The sequence below is a fragment of the Asparagus officinalis genome, chromosome 9 (assembly GCF_001876935.1).
Source record: "Asparagus officinalis chromosome 9, Aspof.V1, whole genome shotgun sequence".
Taxonomy (NCBI): Eukaryota; Viridiplantae; Streptophyta; class Magnoliopsida; order Asparagales; family Asparagaceae; genus Asparagus; species Asparagus officinalis.
Genome location: NC_033802.1, coordinates 66,428,343 through 66,448,924, shown reverse-complemented (window position 1 = coordinate 66,448,924; position 20,582 = coordinate 66,428,343). Strand labels below are relative to the sequence as shown.

Here is a 20,582-nt window from a genome sequence, read left to right as displayed (position 1 = left end):
CCGACCCGCTGCCTGACGCCGACCGAGTTCGTCGCTGCCCCGTCGCCGCAGCCCCTCGCCGGAGCTCTTCCCGACGCCGTGCCCACCGCGTCGGATCCGACCCGCGCCGCCGACGTCGATTTGTTCGACGCGCCGATGCAATATCTCACTTCCCTTTGACTTGTCTTTACAATTTTTGATATACTGTTAATTAAGTATATGCAAGATTCCGACTCTCGATTTAAGTTTGTATCAATTATTATATTGTTGTAAATTAATTTTGAGTAAGATCCTCGCTCCGTTATTTTATTGCGTACAATTTTTAGATCTGTTAATAATTTTTTGCGTGGGTTTGATGAATAATATTGAATGGATAATAATTATGTAATAAATAGTATTTTCAGGACAAATATAATAAATTAAAGAATTTATTTTGGATAACAGAATTATTTTAGATTAATTATAATAGTTTTAGAATTTATGTTGTGGAAGGAAATTATTTTAGAATGATAAATGTTTTTAAAGAAGTTATTTTGGAAAAAGATTATTTTTGTATTATGACCGTGTGATTGATAGTTGTAGAACACGACATTCATGTACATTGACACCGACATGTGACACTCTTAATTATACTCATTCATGTCATATATGCATACCTGATTCATCGCTAGCTTATATAGTCATGTTCATCATATGATTTGCATAAAATTAGTTGTATTTATTTATTATTTCTTGTTTTGTTGAGAACCGTTAGTAGTTCATGTCCTTAGTTGCCTAGCGTGTCGTGTACAAGACTTAGATATCTGTGTATTGTTGACTTAGAAAATGAGAAGAGTTGGGATGAGGGAGTTAATGTTCATGTGATCGGATGTGACTGTTGATGTATCTTCTAGGCTCGCACCAGTGGATCAGTGTCGTCACTGGGGTTGGTTTGTTGAGTCACAGTGGATCGGTGTCGCCATTGGGATTGGTTGGTTGGATCAAAGTAGATCGGTGTTGCTACTTTGGTTCCTGAATTTATTTGATGGGATGCACGTAGGGGATATGTGAACAGTCAGTTATCCGATAATATGAGCGTTGACTATGTGTGGGATGTGATCTAGTGACCTGTTATAGGATGACTAGTACATGACCTCAATTCTTGGCTAAGTATGATTCTTGTGAGATATAGGTCAGTTGTATTTCGCTTCATACATAGATCGAGATTAATATTTAATTATCTACAATTTGAGACATATGGTATATACATGAGGGTTTATAGATCGAGATTAATATTTAATTATCTACAATTTGAGACATATGGTATATACATGAGGGTTTCCTTGTTTGGATTATTTCGCTCGACGTACTACGTCTCGAGTTGTAGATTTTTAAGTATTAATTTCATCTAGTGTATGACCTTAATACTTTGATGATTATTCTGATTGCTCGCTGTATGACCTCGTCACCCGATTGATTTTTGGATTCTTTGATTATTATATGCTAATGGTGAGTTTCATCTAGTTTTTAGTATTCCAGTTGCATGTTTCTATTTATTATTACTGTTTTGCCTTGGTCGTTCGACCGTTTTCTTTTCTCCATTGTGGGATCTTGTCGTGTGTCATGCACGCTGACGTACACTTGTTTTCTCTGGTGTACGTCAGATTTGGGAGACGGACAGCCTCAGTTCGGGATCGTACAGGAGCCAGAGGATTCTTAGCAGGGGTGCCTTGCAGAAGGAGTAGAAGAACCAGCTGAAGCGTAGTGGTTTTCTTCAGTAGTAGTAGTTGAACATTAAAACTCTTTTACTGTACTTTTCTTTAGTTGATGATGGATTTAGTATTTGAACAGTACTTTCTTTATGGACTATGTATTTCTTATTTCCTAGTTGGACTGTTTTGTAATAAGGGTATGTTGGTATGGACTATGTATTTCTTATTTCCTAGTTGGACTGTTTTGTAATAAGGGTATGTTGGACCCATATTTTTATGTCTGGGATGATTTACTATTTCCTAGTTGGACTGTTTTGTAATAAGGGTATGTTGGACCCATATTTTTATGTCTGGGATGATTTACTATTGATGATATGTCTATTTCTTATTTTGGGTTGTCTTTATATTCTTGCTAACTATAATCGGGGACCTGTGCATTGATAGTGTATATTTCTTCTCAATCTAATACGTCGCGGGCTTGTTCACGTTCCGATTTTTTGGTATTTTGGGAAGCGGGGCGTGACATGAGTTGGTGGATTTACCGAAGGGCAATAATGCTTTGAAGAATAAGTGGTGTTCAACTTAAAGAAGGATGGCTACAAAGAGTTTCAGAAATACAAAACCAGATTAGTGGTGAAAGGCTTTGGTTAGAAAAAGAGCATTGATTTTGATGAGATTTTTTCATCGGTTATGAACATGACGTCCATTAGAGTTATCTTGTGGTTAGCAGCTAGTTTAGACCTTGAGATTAAGCAGCTTGATGTGAAGACTATATTCCTTCATGGTGATTTGGAGGAGGAGATCTACATGGAGCAACCGAAGGGTTTTGAAGTGAAAGAAAAAGAACACATTGTTTGCAGGTTGAAGAAGAGCCTCTATTGTTTAAAGCAAACACCCAAGCAGTGGTAAAAAAAATTTGATTCTTTCATGTTGAGTCATGGCTACCAGAGGACAGTTATAGATTCGTGTGTATATTTCAAGAGAATTTCAGATTCTAGCTTCATTATCTTTTTGCTTTATGTGGACGATATGTTGATTGTTGGTTAGGATAGTCAGATAATCAGTGGGCTGAAGAATGAGTTATTTAAATCTTTTGACATGAAGGATTTGGGCTCGGTACAGCGGATTCTTGGTATGGATATTACTCGTGATAGAAAAGCTAGGAAGTTGTGGTTATCACAGGAGAAATATGTTGAACGGCTACTTGATAGATTCAACATAAAAGATGCCAAGTCAGTCAGTATTCCTCTTGCAGGTCATTTGAAGCTTAGCAAAGAGTTTTGCCTGACTACAGATGATGAAAAGAGTGAGATGGAGAATATTCCTTACTCTTTAGATGTAGGTAGTTTGATGTATGTCATAGTTTGCACTCGGCCAGATATAGCTCATGCAGTTGGCGTCACTACCACATAATTGATCTATTGCAGCGATTAAGGCGCAACGGTTCTAACTGTTGCGTTAGATATCTATCGTAACGGTTAACAGTAACTAATACAACATTTAATGAAAAACGTTGCCTTAGACCAAATAATTGTCCATGGGCTTAATATTTGTTAATGGGTTTAGGAGTTGAGTTTGTAAAGCCCGGTCTGACCGCAACCAAATCTCTCTCTCCCCCTCAAATGAAATCCCTAAAATCCCTAAAATCCGACCGCCCCCGCACCTCCTCCCCCAAATATTTCCCTCCCCTCGAGATTCCTCTCCCGCCCGCTCGAATTTTTTCCCGCAGATCTCGACCCCGATCCATCGCCATGTCTCAGGTTCTACAAACTCCCCTCGATTTCTCAGTATTGTTCTTAGAGATCTCACCGCCCTTGATCTAGGGTTGATTTTCCTGTTGTTTTTGCTAGAAACCCTAGCGTTGCTTGGCTTAGGGTTAGGGTTAGGGTTAGAGTGTGGATATAGATTCACTACCCTGATTCTTTTTTACGGTTAGGATCACTGAAGAACTGAATAACTACGCACAGCTTAAAACCCAGTAAAATGTGGGTACAAATGTTAGTAATTGTACAGTCGAAATAATAAAGTAAACATATGATCTTAATAAACTCAAGCTGGACTGGAATTGCCGTAGGGGGTTTAGTAGACGATGGTTTGTTTATGAACTACTGTAACACCTTATTATTCAATTGTGTATTGGTTGTATACGATTAAGATCACACTTCTTTGTTGTCTCTGAAAAACCTAATTCAATTGTGTATAGGTTATGACTATTACAGTTCAGACTGTAAGTTTTAGCTACTTCCTGGTTGTTTATTGTTTGTTTGATTCAAATAATAGGAAATGTTTCAAGATAAATTAGATCCTTAGATTACTGTCTACATAGATATGCACTCGAACCTCATTTTGAAACTATTTCTTTATATAGGATCTCAAGTACTCACCTTCTGTTCATTTATAGATAACCACAATGGCAGTATCAATGACCCAGTGGAAGATGGTGATACTCTTCTGCACCTCTGCTGTCTATATGGCTACCTTCCTTGTGTCCAGGTAGGAGATCTCATGCTTAGTTGCAGTTGTTTTCGGTTTAATACTTCAGTTCATATCAACAAGCGGATAATTCTTTAATGCTTTCCCAGCTATTGGTGGAAAGGGGAGCCAACTTAGAGCCCAAGGATGAAGAAGGTGCAATACCTCTCCATGATGCTTGTGCAGGAGGTATCTCTTACTTTTATACCTTCTTACATTAATTTTGATATTAATCAGGAAAAAATGTACACCAGCTGGAGACTCTGATTTTTGTTTCTTCTTATTCTGACATGCACAGGATTCATTGAAATTGTTCAATATATAATCAATTCGGCTGGGAATGCTGACTTTGTAAAGCGAATGCTGGAAACCACTGACGCTGAAGGCGATATGGTAGCATATTTAGAACCTCAAATTTTCAGATCTATTTTTCATTAATTTGTCATTACTTAGTACTCGCCAATCTAAGTGTTTGTTTTTCCTTTCATGTGTTCAGCCTCTCCATCATGCGGCAAGAGGAGAACATTTGAATGTTGTGCATTTGCTTCTTCAAGCTGGGGCTTCACCTAAGACAACAAATGTTTATGGAATGGTTAGTAGCACTTTTGTGACAACTTTACTGATCTATATATTATTGTTCATTATTAAATTGGAACTATTGGGTTTTTGACTGTGTAACTTGTGGTTTTAACAGAAACCTGCTGAGCTTGCCGAATCAGATCCTGTCCGAAGTACCTTAGAAGCTGCAGCTGCAACTGATTCTATCATTTCAGGGTAGAAAATTCTATGACCTGCGTAACAAGCAGTGGCTTATGGTGAGGAGTGACAGTTCTACAGTACACCTTACGCTTCTTGTACAAATTGTTTAAACTGATGAATGTTGCTATGATTAGAGTGGAAAAAACTGCACAGTAAATTATTTAAATTTGAGAATTTTGATATGTTTGTTACATGGTTAGAACAACAGCGTGATCGCTAACTATGATTCGCTTAGGTGTTAATTCATTAGATCTATCAAATAGGTTAATGACTCAATTTTTTCTCCTTATGCTGCTAAAAAGATTCACGAGATAGGCAACTGTTAGTATTATGTTTTGTTCTGCCTTTTAGCACTGCTAACATTTAAACCAGATATATTATGATTACATGATGATGCAACAAAAGGAACATGGGTATTACCAAACACTTCATATTGATGGCTGAGGAAGAAAGATGCTTACTTGCTTCTTATCAGCATGGACATACACTTAATCTGTTAAAAGGTTGAAGAAAGTCATGCAGCAGCTGAGCAGACAGCTGGTGATTATTGTACAGGTTGTTGCTTCTCTGGAAGAAATCAATTTTGGTAGAGTCCAGAAAAGTTATAGAGATAGGATATAAATTATTAGTTTTGAAAGGGTTTGCTGACAACAAGGTAAAGAAATACTGATCATAGAGTTGCCAGAAGCACGAGGAAGCTCAAGTCTACTCTGTTGTGACTCATTATCCTTTTCTGTCAACCTTGTAAATTTGATCAGCATTTCCTGAAAACCACCTAGCTTGTAACTATTAATCTGACACTCCAACACATACATTAACTATTTGATCTGGTTCAATCATTTTTGCTGATCTCTGAAACTGAAACCATTCCTTTAAACATGTTGCTTATGTATCCATTCTTTGTTTCACAATCAATGTTCTAGGTCTGCCTGAGTAATCCATCAAGTTAGTTGCTCTAAATTTTCAGCAGTGGTTATATGTCTTTTTTCAGTACAATGTTGAATCTGTTGAAAGGCAAAGTATCATATATCCATTTAAGGGAGGCAGATTTAGGAAACTATGTATGCTATTGTCACATCTTCATTTGAGTTTCCTAGGGTGAGAACTTTGTTTTAAATGCATGTGCTTTATGTTTCATAATGTATATTCTTTGTCACTACCCTGAGTTTATAATGCATATTCTTTTTTACGGTTAGCCATCTGAGGATCAATTGTCTCCTTATTTACCAATGTTACTTGAGCTTTTTTTTCCTTGTAATGGTTAGTTTAAAAAAATTACCTTTTCAGTTTGTTGCTAACATGATATTTGATACGTTTTTTTATTTTTTGTAGGGGATATAAAGACTTAATAGGAGAATGCGGTCAAGATGGCTTTGGTATATGAATCTTTTGGAATAGACTTGTACTTTTGAATTGATCATATTTTGATGGTTGTGAATTGATCATATTTTGATGGGTTGAAGTTACATTGTAACTACTTATTTTTGAATGATGTGCTTAAAACATATGAATGCTTCATTATTTTTCATTTTGATGATATCTTAATGTAGTGTGTTCTTATTCCATTTTTATTTTGGTTTACGTAACTATGTTTGCTTATTGGTCAAATTTCTTGAAAAGTGCTGATATAGCCTTGTAAAATTATTGCCGTAGCCCTATAAAACTGTTGCCATAGCAAATTAAAACGTCACATTAGCTACAAAATAAATGTTGCATTTGGTCCCTGATTTTGGAAAAACCGCTGCCCTTGTGTATGAAACCGCGTCATTAGGTATCAAGAAACCATCGTTTGCAACTGTTGCATTTGCAATAACTGTTGCCTTTGTGTATGGAATTAGGTATCAAGAAACCATCGTTTGCAACTGTTGCATTTGCAATAACTGTTGCCTTTGTGTATGGAACCGCTACATTAGGCATTTGCAACTGTTGCATTTGCAATAACTGTTGCCTTTGTGTATGGAACCGCTACATTAGGCATAAGTAAACCACTACAGAAAACGTTGCATTTTGTGAAAACCGTTGCGTTAGCCTTGTCATAGAAACCGTTGCGTTAGGTTGTGAAACCGCTGCCTTATGGCTAGGGCAACGGCAGCAATGAAGACAGTTTGCTAACCGCTGCGCTTGTGCAACTGCAACGGTTTAGATGCTAATGCGACGGTTTTAAACCGTTGCGTTAGAGCAAATATGTGGTAGTGCGTTATGAGCATATTTCTTTCTAATCCAGGGAAAGTTCATTGGGAAGGTGTAAAGTGGATCTTAAAATATTTGAAAGCCAGTTTCAGATTGGGTTTGAGTTTTGGAGGTTTGAAGGTAGTATTATATGGTTTTGCAGATGCGGATATGATAGGTGATCTCGATCACATGAAGTCTACCTCAGGTTGGCTGTTCACTTTTGCAGGAGAGCAGTATCTTGGCAGTCCAGGTTGCAGAAGTGTGTTGTTTTATCTACAATAGAGGCGGAATATATTACAGCTGCAGAAACCGGTAAGGAGATGATTTGGTTGAGAAGATTTCTGCAGGAGTTAGGCTTGCAGTAGGAAAATTATCAAATCTTCATTGATAGTCAAAGTGCTTTTGATTTGAGCAAGAATTCTACATTTCACTCTAGGACGAAACACATTGATATGAGATATCATTGTCTTAGAGAAACCGTTGAGAAAGAGGAGCTAAAGTTATAGAAGATTCACACAGATAAAAATCCAGCAGATTTTTTAACGAAGACTGTTTCCAGAGAGAAGACCGAGTTGTGTCGGCGATTGGCCTACATGAACTCTCGTTGAGGAGTTACAGATTGGCATACCCTCTCGTTGGGCTAGAGGGGAAGATTAGTGTGGGTCCAGCCCAATATAAGGCTCACATGATGTCTACATGAATTAAAATTCTATCTAGAAAAGGATTTGGAGGATCTAGTTGTAATAGGAATAGGTTGGAGGACCTAAAAATAAAATTCCTTTATAAAGGAATTATATTCATGAGAAACCTGTAATTTTTTTTGATGCTACAGTAAACTGTGAATAGTAACCCGAGAGAAGAAGAGAGAGAGAGAGTGTGTGTGTGTGTGTGAGATTTCGGGTAGCTTGGTTGTCCGATTTTAGTGATTCAAAAGTCGTTGTCTTCAGAACGACGACGCCATCAAGGGTACGGTGTTGGTTTCTTCGCGGGTGTTGGAAATTTTCGGTGAGACAAGTTTTAGGGTTTTGGTGTCCTAGAGGTAACACTGTATCTTTCTCTTGTGATTTAATCCTCAAGTTCAGGTGTAACTTGAAGGGATTGTACTCTTGATTCATAGTAAAATATTTCTTTTTGAATTGCCCCGTGGACGTAGGCACGATTTGTTGAACCACATTAAATCTTGGTGTTTGCTTGCTTGTGGTATTTTCATTGGTGCCGTTATTCGTTTAGTGTTTAGTTCCGCAGATTAATCTTCGTAAAATCCCTAACACTGATAGGGTAGAATGACACATCTATTTTCTAATATCACCGATTTGACACATTCAGATGACACATGTTAGTTTTTTATTATCTAGAATAGCCACAAATTTCTCATCTATCTATATACTAAAAAAAAGACCCTATAGTTACCACATGGCAACTTCTTAGAATATTGGATATTAAAAATCTATTTCTAAATCTATTTCTTTACAATTCAAATCAATAATATGATAATATGAAAAGTTATCTTTGTAGTGTATTAATGACCCACTAAAAAATATTCACTATGTCTAACCCGAAAATAATATCAAGAATTAAATTATACTTTTATAACCCACCATTAACATAATAATTCTCATACAAACCCATTTAAATTCTCAACTCATAATCACTTTCTCTTCCAACTTACTATAAAAATTCACCATCATCATCTTCAACCTAAAATATTTTATACAACCGTTAATATTTATTACAAAAATAGAATAAACATTATTGAAATTTCACGAGCATAGGGAAAAGGTAATGTTTTTTATTTTTATTTTTATATTTACACTACCACATATTTGCTCTAACGCAATGGTTCAAAACCGTTGCGCTAGCCATGGAACCGTCACCCTTGAGCAAGTGCGGCGGTTCTCAACCCGCCTCATATGCTGCCGTTGCCCTACCTCTATCGTAACGGTTTTGTACTCTATTGCGATGGTTTTTTGAACCGTTGCCCCTGCATCTAACGCAACAGTTTTAAAAGGCAAGCGATTTTTAAGCCATTGCAACGGTTTTGATTGAACTATTGCGACGGTTTTTAAGCTACTGCGACGGTTTTTTATAGCTATTACAATAGTTTTAAAAGATCTAACGCAACGGTTTTAAAAAGCAAGCGGTTTTTAAGCCATTGCAACGGTTTTGCTTGAGCTATTGCGACAGTTTTTAAGCTACTGCAGCGGTTTTTTATAGCTATTACAATAGTTTTAAAAAACCTAACGCAACGGTTTGGATTGAGCTATCACAACAGTTTTGATCGAGCTATTGCAGCGTTTTTGATTGAGCTATTGCAACGGCTCCGATTGAGTTGTTCTTGGTTCCCTACGTCAAAATCATATAATATTCAATTACCTGGACAATCTTTTTAAGAACATGGCCAAGTCAAATTTTAATACACAATATAAAAGTGAAAATGTTAAGCATAATCAACCATAATGATAAGTACCAAGATACATCAGTATATTATAAAAACTACAAAGTATTAAATCCACACTACCAACATTTCAACTCAGAAAATATCGTACCGAACTAACATTCAAACAATGTACATCAATATTTGATTACAAAACATGAAACTTCTCGGTCAAAGACTTTATATTCTCTATTTGTTTCCAAAAACTTGTTCCCCAATGTCAAATACTCACTAGGAACCTGTCAGTATCAATCTCAATCTTGGCTTTCATCATTTCTGTACCTGTGTAAATTTTCATGAATCAGCATAATTTTTGCAATGATGATAATAAAATTGGGGAACAAAGATAGTGCAATTATTCAAAATAAATAGCTTAACATAAAGGAAATAACTCACCTGCATCAAAACCTTCCATTTGAGTAAAATAGATGGCTACAGTTTCTTCATAGTCCAAACCATGATCCTCAGATTCACAATTTACTGCAAAGATAATTTTCAATTTGCTCAGTATTCAGTTCAAAGCGTACACATGTGCACATGTAATTAAATGAATGTATTAAAAGCAAGAGCTAGCTAAAACGATTGTGAATTTAAACCAAGGAGATTCCAACCAAAGTTTATTAAAACTTCCGTGTAAGGATTAATTTCTATAGTTCAAATACATCATTTTTGGTGCCAATTTGTCTTTTACAAACCCTTACATTTGAAAAAAAAGAAAAATGCTAGAATATAAGGGGAAGAAAATCATCACAGATATTTCATTCCACTACTGGTTTTAAATCAGTCTAATCATATACAGCATCAATATATTTATGCACTGATATATTATGCACCGCACACTGCAATATATTTATGCGCTGCAATATATTATGCAGGAATCACTGATATATTATTATGTAGCAAAATGAGCATGAAACCGCATCGGGCGCAGAAGAGCACAAACCTTCCTAACATCCAGTAATCTGTTTGTGAGTCAAGTTGACAAATTCAGTGAACGACGAAATACTAATGATTTCTTTAGGAATGGTACCTGTAATCTGATTGTATGAAAGGTTAAGCAGTCGCAGAGCCTGACAATTTCCAAGTATGGGAGGAATACTTCCTTCCAAGGCATTCTCTCCTATAAGAAGTTTATTCAGTTGAGTCAAGTTACCAAGAGATGATGGAATAGTACCTGACAACTTGTTTCCAGATAAATACACTTCTTGTAGACTCTGAATTTGGCCAATACTTGTGGGAATACTACCACTTAAAATCAACGCGCAATCAACTCAGAAGCAACATCTTCTAATATAGTCAGTGACCCAATCCAATAAATCCTATGATGATTCTTTGCTAGCAGCAGAATTATGCATTGATGATATCCACGAAGCAGCTAGAGCTATAGTTCAGATAGATAGATGCTCTTTTATCGGCCCCCTCTTTCCTAGTGCCACACAATCTGATCAAATAGAAAAATAAAAGAAAAGAAATCAAATGGATATTTTAGATAGCAAAACAGTGAAAGTAGCTAACAAAGTTTTCTGGAACCATGTCAACCAGTTTCAAATAAAGAGTAACTTATGAATACATGCACCAAGAGAAGAACGATAAATGAGGTTCTACAAGTGCATAAAGCAGCTCAAGGGACATAAACCTGACACATACACAAACTTTGAAGTTACCCAAAGGAACAGTTTAAGTCCTCAACAAATTCTTATACTCAAGAGAAGGTAAAGCACTTAACAAAGTTGCACTCGCCATTTAACTCACAAGCTCAAACAAGAGATCTCAAAATATTCATAGATTCCATACCATGACAATCCATTTTCAATGGTCTCAAAATATTCATAGATTCCATACCACGTGCATGTCTAGAGAACGGTTAAGTCTGTGTTGGCTAGTGTGTTGTTCACATGACACATATCCAGACCACTACAATTCAGAACATCAACAAATCCATTAACGGCACATGCGTGCAATGCATGTACACACACACTGTATGTGCGTGCGTGCACACAAACAAACACAGAGTGCGTGTTACATACTTTAAACTACGGAATCAGAAGGAACATTTTACCTGCTCTGTTGTGGCATGTGACCCATAGTTCACCTCTTTACGTGACAATGCCTTCAATGCTGCAAGGAACGACTGAACCTGGAATCCAAAAGCTTAAAATAAGATTAAGAACTGAACCTATTGATAGCCATCCACAATTACGTAACAAGATTAAGTCAGGAAATTTTTTCCCCTCCAAAATCTATTGAAGGTATTATTTAAATGCAACATTAATAACTTCAAAAGAAAATCTATTGAAGTTTTTCAATGAATATGAAATTTAAAATAAATATGATAATATGGGAACATGCAAATCGAAGTCCTAACTGGATATACCACATAATTATGTCACTTGACAACTTTTGTTGGAAAGCAAGAAGTCCTTGCAAATGAGAAAAATCCTTAATCAAATGAAGGCAGCTCAAGGAATTAAAGTTACTGAATACACAAGGAAGCACCATAAAATGAATACAATAAATAATTAAAAAAGGCACTAGTTCCCTCATTAGGTTTATGAACAAGCAGAAATCCTCAAGGTTATCTGCTCCATTATATCATATTTAGCACTTACTAAGATTTAATATTGCCTTATTTCTGATGTAGGTGACACTTAGACAAATATAGAAATGTAGAACAGCGAACTACCTGCTTACGATAGTTCCTGCCCCTACTGTTCTTGTAGTACATCAGCAGCATACACTTGACAACCATTGCTGCCTGGCGTACCAGGGTATCTGCATAGAAATAGATAGTAAGGCATTACCAGAGTACATAAACAATCTGTACATTTACTAATGAATATAAACAATCAATGTAAACATGACCTACATTATGATGAATCACAAATTAATTGTCATTGTTTATCTTGCTTTCACAACATCATAGTTCCCAACCCAAGCACAATGAGAACACCTGCATAGTTCAAAAATAAGCAACACATCTAATTCCAATCTTGACACAAGTACAAAGTATTGAAGACAAATTAAGGAGTATCCTCCATCCAATCCCAATCTGATTCATCTTGATTTCCACTGTCTGTTTCATCTTGATCTCCACCTCTTGATTCTTCTTTATTAATCTCTATCAGAAAACAGCAATTAGCTCAGAACATGAAACAGCAATTCTAGCAGAAAACATGTATGCATGTCACCTGATTCAAAATTCCGTAGACTCTGGAATTGGTACCATCATGGAGTTGGGAGACTCACTCTCTTACTCTCAGTAGTCAACATTTACCTCGGGATCCATGTTGGCGCTGCAGGAACTTCTTGGAAAATTGGTTATGGCATCAACCTTTCTGTTCTTTTACTTACGGGAGTTGTCTTAGAAATATTTTTGTGGACGAGATGGTCTCAGAAAACTTCTATTCCTCCAACATTCTAAAATGCAACCTGGGAATTGATGATCATGATGCCATATAAAGAGGTATGGTTTTTATTCTTATGGTGTTCATAAATTTTGTCTGTAACATATGTTAGATACAAATTTGTTTAAAGGCAGCGTGTATAGTATGACATTGTTTGTCTTTTTCGTTTGCCATCCTGCAAAAATGTAGTTGAAGATTGGTTGTTATTTCATTCGAAAATTGCATTTTTTGCTACGTAATTCCCATGTAGCTTCACTCTAAAGCTGGTAACACCCCCCCCCCCCAGTAAATTACCTTTTGAAGAGCTCTGGTCTTGGCCGCTTGGCGAGAGATCTCCCTCTCAACGTCGTCTTCATCGTCGTCTTTGAAAGCGAAGGCCGGAGGAGGAGCAACAGGGGGGCTTCGACAACTTCTGCTTCTGGTGCCCCGGAGGAATCCGAAGTTGGATTCCGTACTTCTTCATCGATTGGATTGAAGAAAAAGGATTTCGTAGTTTTTTTAATTAATTGATTTATATTTTTGAGCTGAATCAGTGATTAGAGTTTTTTCAAGGGTTAGGGCAAAAGAAGCGGGGATTTTTATCAGAGGAAGAAAGGGCGTCGAAAGGAGAGTGATAGCGATGAGACCGATGAGGAAGAACACACGAACAAGATTGGAGACCAGATTGGGGATTAGCTTCGAGCTCGAAGACGATATCGAAGATGAGATCGGAGACGAGACCAGCAGCTCGACGACGAGATTAGCTACGAGCTCGACGACGAAATCAGAGTTGAGATCGGAGAAGATGAGATCGGAAAACGGCGAAGAGATTGGCGACGAGCTCAGCGATGAGATCGACAACTAGAGATGATTTCGGCCATGGCGATCTTTTGGGAGCGGATATTAGAAAGAGGGTAGAGATTTTAGAAATGGGTGACGATTTGAGAGAGAGGGAGGGAGGGAGATTTAGTTTAAGCGATAACATATTTAGTTAAGCCCAAACCAGCCTATAAAATCCGCCCAAAGCATATTGGGCCTAGCGAAGCGGTTTTTGTAAACCGTTGTCTTAAGTCTTTGGTCGCGATTAAAAGCGTTGCAAAACCGTCCCCATAGACACCTAGCGCAACGGTCATAAGCGTTGCGTTAGAACTGTTACATTAGAGCAAATATGTGGTAGTGTTATTTTACTAATAATATGTATGATCTTTTGTCTCATATGATTTAGTTATTTTTGCATAAATTTCTAATTCTAATTAATCTATTTTCATGTGCTTCCTACTAAAATTTAAAAATTAATTATGGGATGTGCTATCACGAAACTAGAAAAATATATGTGCTAATGAAATAGAACGTAGGTGATGGAGGTGTATATAATCCATGAAAATAATTCCAATCTGTATTTAGGTTTACAGATTCCCTAATTAAATCGTTTGTGCACGTATCCAACTAATTAGCTACTTGCCAAAGAGCTGTGCACAATTTTATTGCCTTTACTTTCTTAGTTTGTATTTTCATTTCAAATTCTACTTCCATTCAATACAAACAAAGTGATATAAAGTGTGTAATTACTTGTACAATTACATTTGAGAGGATGCAAATTAATATGACTGTAGAAAAAGAATTAAAAAAATAATATGAATATGTTTATTAAATTAGTTTTAGCATTTAAGTATATTATATGTTCAATAAATTTAATATAATTCAACGGTATGTTTTAGAAAGTTAAAGCATAATTCAAGTTCTCATGACTATAAGAAAACATTTTTAATAAAAAGAATACCACATGAAAAACGGGTGTATTGTATCCTTCTTTAATAAATAGTTACATTTATGTTAAGTTGTATCTCTTTTTAATAAAAGAAAATTTATCAAAGAATTCCCCGCCACAACGCGCGGGTATAGAACTATCTACTTCTTTATTACTAAAGGAGAACAACAAAAAATATATAATGAACAGTAACATTTATTATTTAACAACGTTTATTTGACAATCCCACTATTAAATAACCACCTATAAAAATAACCATCTACAACCAACAATAAGGTTTTTAAATAACCAAAGTTCTTTAAACAAACGTTTAACCAATCCCATTTTTTTAAATAACAATCTACAAGAAAATAAGCCATCTACAACCAACATTAAAAACTTTAATGAACCAGTAACCATATGGGATTTTAACAATACAGTTAGCATAGAATAGATAATGATAATACACAAGATATTTCCACGTTCCCACATTATTTCATGAATAGACCAATCTAAGGGCTTCTGAAACTTCCCACGTTGCTCCTTCAACTCCACACCCACTCTCGCTACAATGGTTTTTTTCCTTCTCACCCACAACCACAGTATACTGTTTTCGCTTCTACACCAACACCAAAACTAGCTTCTGAAATTGTTTCTGAACAATCTGCATCAGAAATCTTGAAGCGTTAGAATTGCTCATTGTTTAATTTCATTTATTATTTATTATTATTTTATTATTTCATTTTTATTCATTTAAAGGTGTTATCTTATGCAATACAATTAAAGTTGGATAAACTTGGATGTTCAGAGCATGTTAATTGGGTATTCAAATGAAGAAAATTAGCATTTCATGTTGCAAACTTGCTTGATAATTGGATAAAAGAAAAATTAAAATAGAAGATACAAGGAGGATAAAAATCCAAAAATCCAATACAATCAACGTTAATTTTGAATAAAAAATTGACGTTTCATTTGTTTGGGCAAACTGGGAAAGTATGTTTAGCTGACAATAAAAAAAGGAAGATGTGAGTTAAAAATAAAAAGAGAAAAGGAGAGGAGACAAAAACTCATGTTAATCCACATTGGTTTTCAAAAAAAAAGTTGAGGTTTACATAGGTTTTAGCAAATGGAAGCTGATAATTTTTCCATCAAAAAGTCATGGAGATGTGAATTAAAAATAGAGAGAAATGTCAAGGACAACAAAGCTCAATATCATCAAAATCTTTGGGATTGATATCGAACTTTACCTCTGTAGTTGATCCCATGCATTATCACTAGAATCAAGTTGATTGCAATATTGAAGGATTGTCTGGATGAATAAAACTTTTGGATGAGAAGTGATGATACATCCACACTGACAGGCGAAGCTTTCCATATTTACATTCCAATCAAAATTAAGTTTACAACGCATATTAATCGATAATACTTTACTTGTATGGCATTAGCTATTGCATTCGGCTTTGTAGGGAGGCATGAAAAAGGAATATCATTTTCTGCATTCTGACAGAGAAAAATTGACAATGATGGAGAAAGCAACCAGCCGCTGTTGTAATGAAGCAAGAAAAAATGAAGGGTGTGAATTTAAAATAGAAGAGAAAGGAGAGAGAATAAAAATAACTAGAAAATCCCAAAATCTTTCGAATTGAATGTAATTAACAGCTACTGAAAAAAAAATTAGATGAGAAAGGTGAGTGCAAACATCACTCTAGGAGGCCTGAGAATTGCAAATATTTACATTACAAGCTGAACTCTTTAACAGACGCACAATACTGAAAATATCGGCACAAATTTTAGTAAATTGAACTCTAGAAAAAATTACATGAGGAACATAGTATAGTAAACAATCAAGCACTAAACAGAATAAAAAGTGTAGCCAAAACTACAGTACAATTATTTATGTCGCGACTTTGTTTACTGGTCATTCAATTCGAGAACAAAATATGAAAGAGCTGGTTGAAAATATTTTTGTGAGTCTACGCGCAGACATTTAATCTGCTGCAGGCTATTGCGATTGTAGAGACATATTGCGCGGACATGGTAAATATAAAAAAAGTCAAAGGATCGAGGTAGTACGTTAGAAAGTTACAAGATGGAAAAGAACCTTAATTTAAGCAAGCCCAGAATGGAGAAAACAAAATAACTTAGCAAGCACAAGGACTGTTCGATAAAAGCTTTGTCGCGACGACTGCCTTATATTTAAATGCTGTACATATTATGACTTGCCATATACTGTTTTATGTCTTCCACTGTATTCACAATGATAATGCTTATTAGACTGACCAGACTGTGCGATAAAGACAATTTTGCTACCAAATAATTTAAGCACAAGTTCATGCCAAAGATGCTGAGTAATTCCAATGTACAGCTTTGATGCTTTTCAACCACAAGAAAACAATTAGTTTGTGCATGGAAATCCACAATTCTATAAAACCAAGTTCCGCCAAGAATCCCACAATCGTTCACGCAGTACTATATACAATGTTATACATCACAAAAATATCTAACAGCAAAGGAATAAAGCATCCCGTTCATCAGGAGTTGAGCATATACCTTAGATCATTGCAAGCCTGTGGCAGTCAAGAACCAACTTGGCATTTCCCGAGTTTTGGCCACCGGTGAAACCATCCGATTACTGCCACTTCGTTTTCCTCAACAAAGTACCCACGTCCTCAAATCGCTGCACTGGTACATCTCCCAACAGCAAAGAGGAACCAAAAGCCTTCACAAGTCCACAGACAAACATAAGTTGTCTAAATATCAATGACATGAAATATAAGACCTGAAACAAACCCTAATGAGAAAAAATTTACCCTAGGGGAACAGGGAGTTTCTTTGTCCCTTCACTCTCTGCCAAGAATAAAATGATAATTCAGAAGCCTGTGATTTATATTATTTTATGCTGAACTTTGTTTACTGGCCTATTAGGGACCAGAGTTTTTGTGTTTTGGATGAGCAACTCCACGTATACTTTCAAGTTATTTGACGTGTTTTCAGTGGATCTCTGCTCTTCAATCTAACAATAATCATACAAAGAGGTGTTAGTGGTTTCAGCCAGGAGCTTTTCAAATAAAGTCCTCTTTAATTTAAAGAGATAAAAACAACAAAGTTCCTGTTAATGTAATAGATCAAATACAAGCCTCCAAGTAAACGCAAATATTTTCTGTTAGCTGCTCAAAACTCAAATCGAATTATGCCTATATGAGGGGGTACGTTACAAATCAAACGTTGGCACACTCACTAACTCCAGCGAACATTTATAAGACGAATCAACAGAGTTCATCTCGAGATGGTAACTACACAAATATAGAATCGAGCATTAGTTATAATATTTGGACTTATGGTCTAACAGTTTGTTATTACGCAGGATTTTGGCATTGCTAAACCAAGGGATTGTACACTAAAGACAGGGACAAAAGGGAGGAGTGAAGAAATCAACTTATCCTATCAGAATACATCCTTGAGCCTGAAAAACAAAACAGCATGATCAATAATTGTTGATAATGAGGTGAATGCCAACGTGATGCAGAAAGGCAAAAAGCTCAGTATTAAAAAGCCAGAAGAATTATACCGTTCTATCATCAATGCCAACCGTTGAAGCCTACAAATGAGCAGCAGACAAGTAAGAAACATATAATATATATATGTTAACCTGTATATATTTATAAAAATATACTATAAAGCTTAAATTTACAATTTCAAACATAGGCGACTCTTATTGTTAAAAATCATGTTAGATAACAATTTACTGAAATTGCCCCACCTCTTAAAAATTTTAATTTTGCTCATGAATGAGTGATATAATGGCACTGAATTAAAATGCTATTCTATTGAATTGAGTTGACCAAAATACAGGCCACAAAATTCTGCGAACCAACCCAAAGTTATTTGTGAATATTGCCAAGCTATGCTGTGGTACGAGCGGAAAGAGCAGAAAAATCTGGAAACCAAAGAAGGCCTTCCTTTTCTCTTTGTTGTGGCAAGCGAAAATACATAATTCCCTCTGTTGATAGAGAGACTCTCTGAATGCGCGAGAACTTTTATACCCAAGTGGAAGCAGACAAAATATAAATTAATCGAAATGTATTTCAGCCTGATTATATTGATTATTTTTTTGCTTTTACTTCTCGGGAGGAAATATTCGATAATACTTACAATTATGCTGGAGGACCATATTGTTTCCGCTCTGGGAATGCGTCAAAATCATCATCGTATTAGGCGTCTTTGAAAAACCTCTACCTGGTAAACAGCTCCAAAATTTTGTCAATATATACATATATGATTACTGAAAATGAAACGCAAAACAGGATGATGTCCATGCAATGTACCAACAAACTAGATGAGGGTATTGCTCAACGGATACTTGAAATGTATAGCATCTCAACAACTGTATTAGTCAAAAGCTTCCGCCATTGCCGTACGAGATAAGAATTAATGAATGATGAGTTAATGAACAGTTTTAGATTCGTGATCATTGCGTCAATGCGAGTGGCTGATGGGGAGGAAACAAAAATAGCCATCTGCATCAGAAATTGCCAAGCGACTAATTGTGGAAATGTAAGAAACAATAGGTATTCGAGATTATTGTTGTCACAATGTGATCGAAAGTTAGGATTGCAAGATTAGTGACCTACACCCCCAGCTCATGGCAATGAAACATACCCATGCTTTTTCCTTATGTGAGAGGGATGTGCCTATAGGCTGGGAGTAAGTTATTGGAAGCACTCAATAACAAGTTGAAAAAAAGAAAATGTGACAATGAGGGAATATGCTGCCTTTTCGTATACAACAGCGTCAAAGTGAAGGAAAGACATTACTTTACTCTGGAAATAATTCCAAAACCTATATTCTTTGATCTGGTTTACATGCATTGAAAAGATAGACCTTCACTGGTTAAACAAAAGTCAAACCAAGACTTTAGAGCTGAATTGTACTGTGAATAAAGGATGCTGTTTTTAGAGGAGAGACAGAGGATCTCGAAGTTCGAGAAAGGATTGATATGCCATCCTTTTTCACAGGAGGTCCAGTTATTATGAATCAAAATTTATCAAGATCCAATAATCTCTTGTCGTGTATGGGAATCCGGATCTTTTGTTATAACAAATGACATCAAATCCAAGGTGCGTTAGAAATCAAAGCAACGTTAGAAGAAATGGCATGTGGACAAAAGATCAGATAGAGGCCAGATGATGGTAGCGCAGAGTCTTTTAAAATCAAGACTTGCCAGCTAATGGAGCGACCTCTCAAAAATTGTGCATTTTTTCGGAAAATGTATTGGCGGTACTGTTTCATTCTTAACATTTCCCAATGCAAAAAATCTAATCATTATTCACAATAACATATTTATAAATAATAATATGAATGTTATTTGCATATTGGCATAAACCATCTGATATGACAGTCAAAATTTAAAGGCATTAATTTATAAGTACATAGAGTACATGTTATGATTTATCAGCTGTCATAAATAAGTGGATATATACCTTAGGCGACATTATCATCATTGCATACACAAGCTTATGTCTAACTTTAATTTCACAATTTAGTATCTCAACGCGTTGACACACACATGTACATGACACATTATCATTTATCAATTTATGAACACTCAGTTAGTTGTCTGGTTATAGTATTAGCATGAATGAAATCAGATGTATACACTCATACATAAGATTATCCTACTTTTGACAATGATAAGTGGCATTAATTTTATAGAGACATCGTAGTGATTTTCAGTGTCAGAAATGAAAGTGATCATATACCCTCAGGTAACATATGATCATGCCCAGACACAAAAATTATGTCTACTTTATGTTCACATTTAGAATCTCAAGTTGACCACACACATGTACATGCCACACATATCATTTCAATTTTATGAACCACTCAATTTAGCTGCTGATTAATGCTAAATGGATAATAAAACATATAAAAGTTATCTCTCTCTT

The 20,582-nt window shown here is 35.8% G+C and overlaps 1 protein-coding gene and 1 long non-coding RNA gene across 4 annotated transcripts; one reads left to right on the top strand and one right to left on the bottom strand.

Annotated features, from left to right (window-relative positions):
- On the top strand, positions 3,984–6,373 carry LOC109824849 (BRCA1-associated RING domain protein 1-like). 3 transcript variants are annotated; one of them, XM_020391503.1, is made up of 6 exons: positions 3,984–4,163; positions 4,253–4,331; positions 4,441–4,535; positions 4,639–4,734; positions 4,837–4,957; positions 6,234–6,373. In XM_020391503.1, exons 1-5 carry the CDS (start codon positions 3,999–4,001, stop codon positions 4,918–4,920), a joined length of 519 nt encoding a protein of 172 aa, XP_020247092.1. In that variant the 5' UTR covers positions 3,984–3,998; the 3' UTR covers positions 4,921–4,957; positions 6,234–6,373. The 3 variants fall into 3 exon arrangements, with proteins under 3 accessions (XP_020247092.1, XP_020247090.1, XP_020247089.1); XM_020391501.1 differs by lacking the exon at positions 6,234–6,373 and adding an exon at positions 5,274–5,575; XM_020391500.1 differs by lacking the exon at positions 6,234–6,373 and having other exon boundaries at positions 4,837–5,040.
- On the bottom strand, positions 9,575–9,975 carry LOC109824527. The gene is made up of 2 exons (XR_002242668.1): positions 9,904–9,975; positions 9,575–9,789 (listed from the first exon to the last, which is right to left on the bottom strand). It is a non-coding gene; the product is annotated as an uncharacterized LOC109824527 (long non-coding RNA).

Bases quoted from the DNA above. Each gene is read 5' to 3' on its own strand.
- LOC109824849 (XM_020391503.1), top strand. From the start codon at position 3,999: ATGCACTCGAACCTCATTTTGAAACTATTTCTTTATATAGGATCTCAA. The intron at 4,164-4,252 runs GTAGGAGATCTC...ATGCTTTCCCAG, and splicing joins GCTACCTTCCTTGTGTCCAG to CTATTGGTGGAAAGGGGAGC. The intron at 4,536-4,638 runs GTAGCATATTTA...TCATGTGTTCAG, and splicing joins CTGACGCTGAAGGCGATATG to CCTCTCCATCATGCGGCAAG.